General features: G+C 43.0%; 1 protein-coding gene across 1 annotated transcript in view; it reads left to right on the forward strand.

Annotated features, from left to right (window-relative positions):
• The window catches only part of FGD5 (FYVE, RhoGEF and PH domain containing 5), a 162,219-nt gene that overhangs the window by 75,183 nt on the left and 74,536 nt on the right, over positions 1-12,500 (forward strand). The window contains exons 3-4 of the mRNA XM_019504639.1: positions 7,348-7,406; positions 7,522-7,552. Of these exons, the coding sequence (XP_019360184.1) occupies positions 7,348-7,406; positions 7,522-7,552 (90 nt within the window). The remainder of the gene's footprint in view (positions 1-7,347; positions 7,407-7,521; positions 7,553-12,500) is intronic.

The following is a 12,500-nucleotide window of genomic DNA, read 5'->3' on the forward strand; positions in this document are numbered from 1 at the left end:
GGAGACACAGCCACTGAACTGTGCATTAATTTCTCCAGTCTTCTTTGTAGAGCATCCAGGCTGAGGGCATTGTGACTATGGCAAGGCAGGAAGGTGTCTCTGGTGGAGTTGCATGATGAACTATTTCTGCCTGACTCAGTTCATGTGTTGCAAATTTACCAAAAGGGTGTAGGTCCAATGAGAAAGTAATAAGCTTAAAAATAGCTCCGGTAGTCAATGGAAGGACTTGAGACTTAGACTGATAAGTTGCACCCTGGCTGATAAGAAGCCCAGCCTTCCTTTACAATGGTGATTTGAAAGGGTACATTAGTAACATGGTAAATACCAGATCACTAGGGAATGTGGTAGCAGTATCTTCCATTTCAATGATCCTGTTATATTCAAGAGTGACATACAGTGAGTCCTGTATTTCACCCCAGAGGGTGGGATGACCTTTATAGCAGGCATGCCACAAGTTAAGCCCTGAGCTCCCCTCAGTACAACTGATCCCATCCTCTGCCCGATCCACTGCTCTGTTTTCTGTTCCCTGTCCTGTGCTCTGTGCCCAATTTGATGCTCTGCTTTCTGCTCCTTGCCCTATCTGCCACTATGTTGCCTGCCCCCTCTGTGATTTACCTTGTGCCACATCAGAGGCACAAGGTAAATGAGGTGCCACTTCAGTACATATGCCATGGGTTGGCCACCCCTCCTATTTTTAACCTCCATGCAAAGGACCACTAAAACCTGCTTTCTTAAGGGAGATGAGTCTGTTTAAAACATAGCTGAGAGTTTGTCATTAAGAGTAGGAGTGACGCACAGGGCACTGCACAAAATATATGATATTCCTCTCACATTGGGGAAAATCAGGAGGAGCTCCACTGAGATCAATAGCATAACAGGGTAAAAATTATATTAAGGGGAGTAGAATCAGGCCCAGGGCATACATGATGTGTCCTATGGCCATAGAAACTGAAAGCATTTTAGTTGGTTGCCTAGGGAAGGTGCATTTGTATGTGGATCCAGTACTGATCAAACTGAATGTGTAATCCCCAAACACAGGTCATATAATATTCCATAAGGCTATGGGATACCGTGGTATTTTGGATAAAGGAGAAGCCCTTAACACTGGACTTATAATAAGAGAGCCCTGGAAATGAGTGTCCATGACCCTCTCTCAGGTGCCAGAAATAAGGGCACCGCAGAACAAGGACAGCATATAGAGGAGTCCTGTGTTGTGCACAAACGATAGCAGGCTAGGCAACATAGGGCTTGAAAAGAGCAAAGCAGCCACCATCTCACTGCTGCAGCATGTAAAATTGCCTTTGCCATTCCTTATCTTTCCACTGGATGGGATTGGTTTCCAGGCTCCATTAATCATTCTGTTTTGCAAACCTTTAACCTTCCTACATTGAAACACAGACACACAAAACCCAAACACAAGCTGTATTTGGGAGTGCCCCAAGGATTTGTGCCCCATAAGGAAGTGACAAATTTAGACTGCTCTCAGTGGGCAGATTTTGGACTTGTATAACTAAGCAGATTCTCCAGGAGAGGTTGTTCTTAGACCACAGGACTGGGAAATAAGCATCCTGCCTTTCATTTCCAGCCCAGTTGCTACTTCACTGGACAAACAGGACTCCTTGCTCATCACTAGGTCTAATTTATGACCACCTAGAAACAGGTTACCAGCCAGGAAAACAGGAAGCTTGGCCACTGAAATGCAACCCCCACAAACACACCTTCCAGCACAACTAGCAGGTTGGCAGGGTAGGATGTCACCAATAAACCATACACTGCATATAACATAAGCATGTTAACACCTCATGAAAAAGGAGCTCTGTTATGAAGCGTTAATGGGCTCCTGACAGATGTATGAGCTTTTGGTAGCTTGTAATGCTAAGCATCAGCCACTGGCCTTCATTTCCTCATTATTCATCGTGTTATTCAGCTCCCTGGCAAGCAACGATATAATATCAATAATATATGTATATTTAATGGACAGCGGTGAATTGTTGGTTTTATCCTTCCTGTCTGCAACTTTTCTTGTCTTTATCCATGTGATGCTACCCAACCATACATTGTTTCTGTCAAGCCGATGTCATTGATGGTAAAGAAAGGGAAAATAACTATATGGAGACTGTTAGGAGAGGACACTGCAGCTTTTTACTTCCCTAAATACTGGACAATAAGTAGACTGAGCAAACACAGAGTCCCACAGTGTGATGTGCTGCCTATGGTGGACTCTCTGTTACATTTAGGTCTGTGAGATATTAAAGTTAGTAGGAGTTCTGGATGCAAAAGTTTCACAAGATCAGAGCCACCAGAGCTTTAGCTTTCTACCTCATTCCCCAGTTTTTGAGGTGTGGGTCAGGCCCTTTGTCTTCGGTTGATATCTCAGAATGAACACACTTAGCCTGCTGATTCTTTAGCCTCTTAAACCCCTTCTTGGGCATACTCTCAAGTGTGCTTTTGCTGTCCCTGCTCTTTTTGATGCCATCTATAAACAGAAATAGCTAGCTTAGGTGACTTTGAATCAACTGAGTGACCTAGCCATTATAGTGTGAAGTCACGCAGAAGACAGGGGAGATTTGCACCTTATAGCCTAACTATAATAGAAATGCATAAGCTTTCATAAGCTGCAGGTTATGTCATCAGATATTAATGTTTTTTGATGCTGTTTTGGAATCAGCTGTTTCTAAATCTAAGGGGAAATTAAAGTTATGCCAGTAGCTGCTCCCAGAAGTGGTTTGCCATAAAGTGGGAGTTCTTTTGGAAGAGATTTTGGGTATGTGTTTAGAAGATTCATAACAACTTATTTTAGAGGTATTTGTTGAGAAGGGGTGATATGAAGGAAAACCTGTAAGCCAGCCTGGTCATTGCTTTTTTTGCCTTGCAATCTCTCTCTGTGAAGAGGTGGTTCAAGCACTAAAAGCCTGATTGCATTTCCTTGGGCTGGACACAGCATGAGAACTGCTTGCTCAACAAGCCATGTACTGGCTGACTCCAAACCATGAAGGATGATAGAAATGGTGGAAAAGGTCTTTTAGATTAAATTATCTAATAAATGCTCCTCACTGTATGTTCTCCAGTGTTTCATTCAATCCCATTTTAAATTACCTGGGAATGAGGATTTCCCTGGTTCCCTTTTGAGATGTTTTCACCAACTGTGAAAGAATTCACTTCCCTTCATATTTCAATGTAAGAGAAGTTTTGTTATCATATGGAAACGTCATCAGTTGTTGACAGCAGAGTAGCCAAGGAGACATACCTATAGGTTGGGGAACTCCCTTCTCGTCAGCACAGAGGCAGAAAGGGATCTTGGAGTCATTTTTGATTCCAAGGTGAACATAGACTGCCAATGCGAGGAAGCGGTCAGTAAGACTAACTGTACTTTGTCATGCATCCACAGATGCATCTCAAGCAGGTCCAAGGAGGTGATACTCCCCCTCTATGCGACACTGGTCAGGCCACAGTTGGAGTACAACATCCAGTTCTGGGCATCACACTTCAGGAGGGATGTGGACAACATGGAGACGGTCCAGAGGAGGCCACTTGCATGATCAGGGGGCAGCAGGGCAGGCCCTACGAGGAGAGGCTGCAGGTCCTGAACCTGTTCAGCCTCCACAAGAGAAGGCTAAGAGGGGATCTGGTGGCCATCTGTAAACTTACTAGGGGGGAGCAGAGGGGAATGGGAGAGACCCTGTTCTCCCAAGCACTACCGGGGGTAACGAGGAATAATGGCCACAAGTTGACTGAGAGTAGCAGACATCAGGAGGTGCTACTTCACAGTCAGGGCGGCTAGGATCTGGAACCAACTTCCAAGGGAAGTGGTCCTTGCTTCTACCTTGGGGGTCTTCAAAAGGAGGCTAGATAATCATATGATCCCAGCATTCATTCCTGCCCATGGCAGGGGTTGGACTTGATCTGCTCAGGTCCCTTCCGACCCTAACAACCCTAACAACTATGAAACATTCTGGTGGTTTTTCACAAGCTTTTTGTGAGCTTTAGATTCTGGTGGAATGAAGGTATTAAAAGCAGCGAGACTCTGCTAGGAATAAAGCCAGAATTGCTGTCTAGATCCAGCGTTTCCATCTGCTTTGCACAGGCAAACAGCAGGGATTGGAGAGCACAGCTACTGAAGCAGGAGCCTGGGAAGGAAGCATTCAAAAGAGCTTCCCGCTGGGCTGAAGAGTAGTCAGTAAAGATCTCTAAAAAGGTGGCAGCTCAGTTGTGTTTTAATAATCACTTGGGCTTTGTTTTAGAAACTTGATAGTTGAAGGACCCGCACCCCCAACATCCCCTTATTCCCAGAAGCCCGTCTCCGGACACTGTCGTCAATCTCAGAGTTCATTTCCTGGTTAAGCAAACAGTAATTAAATAACACAAGACGGGCAACGCCTAGAGACACTGTCTCAAAACTCACCCTAGACAGGTCATGTGACACCCGGGGTCCCAGTGTTTTGTCTCTCGGCTAAGACATATTAATCACAAGTAGAATGACAAGCTGCGACAATCTGTATACATGAAGGGAGACCAATGGTGAAATATACTCTCCTTCTTGGCAGCAAAGAGCCAGGCTTGTCAATAGAGGACGTGCAAAGTGGCCAGTATTGGGTTTGGTGATCCAGCAATAAAAGTCCCATTCAGTTGCTTTATTATGTCTGCTAGTCAAAAGGCAGGGAAGATAAAGCACTTAGAGTATTCTGGTGTTAGCTGTTGAAACTTGGCAGCTCCTATGTACCTACCCTGCATGATACATGTCATCACTGGTCACAAGCAAGAGGGAAACAGGGTAACTTTCTAGAAGTTTTGGTAAGTTGGACACACAAAAGAATGCAAGTAAATATTCACTGTGATATAAAAGGTACCTGAAGAATAGTAGGAATTACCAAAGGCAAAATGTAAGATGGCTTTTAGGGTAAATACGTTTTTTATATCAAGTTCTCTTACTTCGCCTACGGAAGAGCATCCTAAAGGGAAGAGGTAGCAGCAGAAATGTTTGACACATGAAAAACTAGAGTAGATGAAGCAACAGAACAATCCTGAGCTGGTAGAGAGATGGATTAGATGGCTGAATCCAGTGAATAATTTGATCCTCAACATCTTCTGATTGTCTCCTGATCAGATTAAACTAAATAGACTAAAACTGGGCAAGATGGATCATTTTGTGCCTCCTCCATTCCTGAAGCCTCATTCTTCTAGCAGTGGTTCTGAACTTCTTCCACACTGTAACTCCACTGGCATGTCTACATGTTGCCCTATGGCGACATTGTTTCTGCACCATGCTTTAGCACTTCCCTTTGGAAGTAACCTCCTGTACTGCGTCATGTGCGTGGTGCACAGTTAGTTTTAGCCACTAATTCGCTGTAGTGGCACTGTAAAATAGGGGATCGTGCCGCTACGGTGAAGTAGCTGCCGGTCACATGTAGATTCATGCCATAACGCACCATACAGTGACATAGCACATCGGTATGGTGACATAGGGTAATGTGTAGATGTGCCCCCTGAGATCTGTGCCTAATCCTCCTCTGGAATTATCAGCACTAGGTCGAGACCCCACAAGCTTGCGGACCAGGGCACCTGATCATCTTCCTTGGTGAAACTGTTCCATTTCTTCCATTTATTTCATCAGTAAAAAAATAGATTTATTTGCAGCGTATTTTGAATAGACCTCGATTACATTAATAAGGGCAATTTTAGGACTCATTTTTGAAGCTGCAGTTTTCATATTGAAGGAAAATAACAAGCCTAACTTTTTGTAAAACAATCCTTACTTGTGTAATGAAAGTATGAAAACTGGAGAAATTTTAAAAGCATAACTTGCACTTTATCGTTTACTCTGATTTCCCCCCGTATGCTACTTGTGAGTAATGGGAATGGAAATCAGATTAGTGGGTTCCAGTTTAGTCAGTTTCACAACTGGGTTGTTTCACACACCAGTTACCGCACTGCTAGATTCCCATCACTTTCCAGGGAATGTTTCAGCCTTCCCTTTGCTTTTTAAACCTTTATTATCCTATTTCCAGCCTGACTTGGAAAGGACCAGAGATGTTGGAGGCAGAGGTGTCAATTGTCACAAGATTATATATCCAGAGATGAAAAAGGCCTAGAGAATCTGGGGAATTACTGTTCACATTTCTCTTATCACAAGTGTGTAAATATTGGAGACAGACTTCCGCTGCAAGTTCAAATGTAATCCAAACTTTACCAAAGTCAGATGGCATTCAGATCTGGAACTTTAGAAAGCAATGGATTAATGACACACCTGGCCTTTATAGCTGATACCGTTGATGCTGCCTGCTGAGAAGGAATTTCTGGTTTCCTATTAGCAGAAAGAGATATTTGTCTGAAATCAGGAGGAAGGTAGGGTGGGTGGAACCTTAGAGACTAACTGGTTCAGAGAGGCATAAGCTTTTGTAGGCACGAGTCTACTTTGTTAGCATCTGCAGTACACTGTCTCCTACAAAAAAGTATGCCTCTCTGAACCAGTTAGCCTAAGGTGCCACCCTGCCCTACCTTCTGCCATTTCCTATTGCATGTATCACTGAAAGCTGCTTCTCTACTTTACTACAGCTGCTAACCAAGTTGGTAGCCTTAGTATAAGATTTCTTTTTCAATAAAGGATTCTGTGCTTCTATCCATTTCGTACCTTTAAAATGATTCATGAAATAGAAAGGAAGCACCATAATTAGCCTTTCGCGCCTCTAAGAACCATTGCCATTGCTTCTTTGGCAGGTTTCCGTGCCTTCTGAGATCTCTGCCAATTAGGCGCATGCCGCTGTGATCTCAAATGATGCTATTTGCTTTAATAACGTGCTGTTTGTTTTCCTGATATATTTATTGCAGTTTAATTTGGTCAATTTGTTTAGTGTGCAATAAAGCCCTTTGACTTCTTTGCTTCCACAGCTTGCACAGCAGTCAGAACAGTTTGGAATATAACTATATTTTAAGAAGCTAGCCCCTTTTTTCTTGCAAGCGAATGTAATGAACAAACCATATCAGCCCTGTCAGTCCTGAAATTACCTTCCTGCTGCTAGGATCTGTCTGTGTTTCTGCCAAATTTTGCGCCCATTGGAAATAATGGAGGTTTTCTTTCTGACTTTGATAAGATAGGGCGTTTTAAACCTTGACAGTCTGTCAGCATTTACAACCGTTAGCATATTACTGTTATTTATGTATTCGTGTTTCAGTAGCCCCAGCGAATCCGACCCATGGAGCAGTGAGTTACACACTACTCCAATGCAAAATAAATGTCTGGTCCTTGCCCCAAATACAAGAAACACATAAATTGAATAAGTTCTCTGGCTCTTACAGTTTTCTCTTTTGGAAGGGGAGATTTCCTAACGCCTGTGATTTTGTTTTCAACAGAAAGGAGGACACTCCAGAGCTCACCTCATTGCCCAGGAGCTGGTGTCTTCAGAAAAAACGTGAGTACATCATTATCATCTGGCTGTTATTTTGTAAATGCAGTTACACGCTCCACCCCTGCTTCATTCAGCATTAGCTTGGTGGCAATTAATAATGTTCTGTCTTTTTCCACAGATACGTGGAGATGCTCCGGCTGTTACATACAGTAAGTAAATCATTTTAATTGTTGAAACCTAATTACCCTCTTACTTAGCTATAATTTAGGAGACAGAAAAAGCATTGAAAAGAGTGAGGTGAATTCTGCTTGGAGTGGCTTACAGCTGCGAAGCACTTGCTGAGGCATTGCAAAGAAATCTGTCATTTGATAAACTGCTCTTTCTGTAGATGCCAGAAGTCTGGAGTTTTCATAGGAAAAGCCTCGGGGCAACAAAGCTTGCCAACGGCTTGTTTGCAGAGGGTATTTTTTCCTTTAAAGAACAACACTGAATGTGTAGGAAAGAGAAGGAAAGCAATTCAGAGAAGGATTGAGATATTATGATTGAGATAGGAATGAAATTTCAACATTGAGAAAATACAGACTAAAATAACTGTGATATTTAGTGATCTAGCTTCTGGAGGGTCTGTGTCAATTAGCACTTGGTCCTGTCTGACTTTGCTCCCCCTAAGTCTTGCTTTCTAAGTGAGGGGAAAAACCAAACCCAGCTACTACAGCTAGACATGGCCTGATGTAAGGCTAGAGCAGTTACATGATAGATAAGGTCATGGCTACCTCAAACAGATGCAGGTAGCAGAGTAAAGTCAGCATGGGCAGAACTTGAGTTTTGCTCCCTGCATTATAGAAATTAAGGACCAAAACATGTAAGGAATCATCCCTGCCGTTCCTGGCTAACATAGGACTGGTCTGTATTATGAATCCTCCAGTGTTTTGTTCATAGTAGTTATGTGTCCCAATCAATGGGGCTTCCACTACTACACAAGAAAGTATTCCACAGTCTCATTCATATTTGAGAGGCAAGAGGAAATGGCTACCAGAGCTGTCTATAGAGAAGAGCATACCCACTGAGGAATAAACCCTTTGACAATACCAGATATAGCAGACAGTTGTCTTGGTGGAGTTGGGGAATCATTCAGTGGAGGGAGACGTCTCTCATGAACTACCAAATGATGAGATCAACAGTGCACTGCTGTCTCCTTATTGTGTCTGTCTTGGGTAAGTTGCCAAAGCTGAAATAGGTCATCCCAGGCTTGGACAGCAGAGTCAAAAGGAGAGCCACCTTCAGTGTGACCAACACTTGCAGACGGTTGTTTTTTTAGAAGCTGGAGACTGATGGGCCTGCCAACTGGGAGCTGAACACTGCAACAGGCTTAACTGTTTAGTGAGAGTTTCTCATGATATGGAGAAGTTGGTAAAAACTAATTTAGCTCCCTATCCTGTGTGCATAGGGGTTCCCACCAGAACAAATTCCAGTTCAGGAAAATGTACGATTTGCAGAATTCCCTATATAAGCAAGGCCTCTGTGTTACTGCTGCTGGGCTTTGTGCTCTGGAGAGAAACAGGAGGAAGGCCACCTCGAGAGAACCTCTTATTGGCTGAATGGGCAACTAAAGTTCACTTCAGCCATAAAGCTCTGCACTGTAGACCTGGTACCAAGAAGAGGGGTGGGAAACAAGGTGTACCTAACTCGACTCTCCTAGAAGAACTGAGAAAAGCAGCAGCTTGAACACAAGGGATATCAAGAGCAGAGTTCATCAGCTATGAGAGACAGGAGATGCTGTTGTTTTCAGAGCACCAGACTGGCTTGGTCTGCACCAGGCTGGTGGAAGGAAGACGGAGAAACTATCCTCTCTGTGTTGCACCATCATGAAGGGACAAGTCAGCCTTTGTCCTTTGGTCCTCTGCATTGCTAGATTCCCTATACAAAGCAGAGCAACAGCAGAGCTGGGTCCAACATTGGGAAAAACATATCCCACACCCTGGAAAAGGGTGTAGCTGACACCTCTTCAGCCCATGGTTTCTAAGTATCTCCACACTGCCTCGGGAATGTACCTCTGGGACAATGGGCTCCCTAATGCATTGGAAGAATTCCATATAAGGCTCCAAAACTGAATTTGATGCCAAGGGCAGTGTTGTTGTTAATGAATTATTTGGGTGTTATCACAACACGCTCCAGCAAAAACTATTGGGGAAGAACAGAAAAAGTCATTTTTGTCTCTCCTCTCTGTGGTGGTAGTTGTGCCAGAGGACAAGGCTTTTGTTTTATGCCTATGTTAAAAGGTTTTGGTTTAGAAATGGTTGTGCAGATTACCAATGGTTACCATTCCAGCTGGAAGGAATCCTAACCACTAGTAATCCATAATAAAAAGAACTCTCATAAAAATAACAGCTATCACTGGTTAGGAGAAAACTCTGTTTCAACCTAATTTTATCTACTTCAGCGCCACAACGTTGGCTCAAGGCATAAGGGAATGAAAGCAAAGAAGGGTTTCCAGATCTGGCCCCAAAGTTTAAACTACTTACTGTTCTCCTGTCAAGAAACTAGCATAGTTTCCACACAGCCAGTGTGTATTGCAGAAACTGCGTAGCATTAACGGTAGGTTTGTTTGCCAATATTGAAATTATGTTTTAAGATGTGAGGGAAATTGGCCACGTTTTCATGATGATTAAAACATAAGACTTGGATCGGCTGGCTAATGTCATTACAGCCAAGAAAGGATACCTGTGATAGCCATGTGAGGATGCTGGAAGAGTTTCTGAGTTCTCATTAATTTCATGTGGAGACGCTCATTTGGTTTCAATGTAAGTGTCGGGTTTGTACCTGAATGTTGCATGAAATGATCTTCAGCTGGGATTTCATTGTCTTTCTTGCCATCCATTCATTCATGGAAAAAATCCTGAAGGATTCATTATGTGCATTTCCCTTTGGGCTTTATTATAGCAATTTTTTTTTTAATGTACAGCAACAGGGGAAGAATTTTACATTTAGATTTCAAATGCAAGGTGTGCCCACACCAAAGCTTGGCACCCAGACATTTTTAACAACTCCAGATGGGCTTCCAAACTTTAGGGTTCTCTTGTCCCCCTCACCATCTCCATTTCACTGAACCGATCCCAAGCCCACAAGTTTGATGTTAAACTTGCAGCTGTGAGCAAGCTCAAGTGGTGAGACGTTTCAGCTGTGTGTTTTAGTTAGTTGGCATTATTTCCTTTTAATATCACTGCACACAAAAGCCACATTAAAATATTATGAAGGTTGTAAAGTCAAACACCCAAGGGTTGGGAAAAGCCAGAATTAGTGCATCTACATCTCACCTACTTGGTCCCAGCTGCCCCCTGATCATAGTGTTCATCCCAGGCAGTAGCCACAGAAAAAAAATGAATGTTTCTGTTCTTCCCAGGGTGAAGTTCCATCTCCTTAGCTCTAGTTTGTGGCATTTGTTCACACTGGAAATGTGCCCCTCCATTATTCATAAAAATATCTACTCCTTTAAAGTCCAAAGACTGTAGGTGACTGTTGTCAGCAGAAGCTATTAGTTTGGGTTTAGCAGTTACCTCTTGATTGGTTCTGTGGATTCATTTCATGGCTGTGAAGAGTTCATGGATAAGTGGATCCTTGAAAGAAACAGCACAAGAAAGAAGGGATCTGTCAGAAGAGGCTTTTCTCTCACTTGTTGGTCATTAGTTCAAATCCTCCTCAGCTTAGTAAGCATTGAAAGTTCCTGTGAAATGAGTTTGATGGTCTTATTTCTGTCCTCAATGCCTAGGTACTTACTCACAAGCAAACATCCTCACAGTTGGCTTCTGCAGCTGCTATGTTTGTTGGAGATCACATCAAGGTGGCACTCAAAATGACTAGACAGCGGGGATGCTCTGACTGCTGCTTGTTATGCTAAACATGCTCACATTGGCATTACCTTATCCTCCCCCACTGCCATTTGGTTTTTCTATCCACCTGCTGTCTCTTGTCGTGGATTAAGACTGTGAGATTTAATGAGCAGGATTGGTCTTTTTTGGTACCATTGGGTCTTCTCCCTTGACTGAGGCCTGAGATGTAACCACCATGCAAAAATAAAATAATAATAATGGCTAAGGCATAGTCCTCTTTGTGCATTTAAATATGATTGGGAATGGCTAAGCCTGCTGAAGACATTAGTCTGTGGTGTACCACAAGTTGGAGCAACATCACATTACACAGCTGAAGAGGTTGCAAATAATCTAGCGTGCACAAACTCTCACAGCTACCTCAAGACATGCAGGTACTCCCCAAGGAAAGAGGAATGGAAGGTGCCCCCAAGAAATCTCAACTGAGATAAGCTATTCTTGTTCATTTTATTATCATCCACTTGCTCAGCAAAACATTTTGAAAGCACTATTTTTAAAGTCTGATACTTTTTTTTTAACAAACCTGAAGCTCAGTAATAAAAACTAAGCACCAAGCCACACCCTGGCTGTTTTTTTGGGGAGGAAGGGTTTTGTCTTAAGGCTGCAGCGGGAGCGTTTTCCATATCATTTCCAGCCGCAGCCGGGGCTGTGATTTGTTCAGCATAACAGAATCTGTTTGGCCTTTCAGCAGTGACTTTAATAGATTGATTGATTGCCAAAATGATGACATTTCCAGACGCCCACTCTGCTATTGAACTGAAAGAGTAGAAATATTGTGTTAGCTCTGTATCAGTTGGCATGGTAGTCATGATAATGATCTGAAGGTTGAGTTGCTATTTGGCCTGCTCCAAGGTAATGCAGTTCTCCGGAGCGTGTTCATCAGAGGGCTCGCACCAGACCAAATAGGCTGGTACTTCTGCTTCAAAGATGCCCTTAGACTCTTGGTAACTGGGCACTCTTTTCCAAAATGTTTATTTGCCTTCCTCACCACTTCCACAATGACTTAGCTCTGTTAACATATTTATTTAATCCAAGTTGTATTTGGCTTCTTTTTTTCCCTCCTTTTATATTCACTGCAGAAATGTTTCACAGCCAACTGTATCTCCTTCCCTAAAAACTCTACTCCCCGCTTGAAGGAGTAGGAGACTAATTTTTGTTTGGACTCTCTCCTTTGACCAGTTTGGTTTTACCCAACTGAGAGTACACAACTCCCACCAGCCAAGTTTGTGAAACATGGAGACTTCAAGAAACCCCACTATTTCAAGATATCAAA

The sequence above is a fragment of the Gavialis gangeticus genome, unplaced genomic scaffold (assembly GCF_001723915.1).
Source record: "Gavialis gangeticus isolate Ggan-Ray unplaced genomic scaffold, GavGan_comp1, whole genome shotgun sequence".
Taxonomy (NCBI): Eukaryota; Metazoa; Chordata; order Crocodylia; family Gavialidae; genus Gavialis; species Gavialis gangeticus.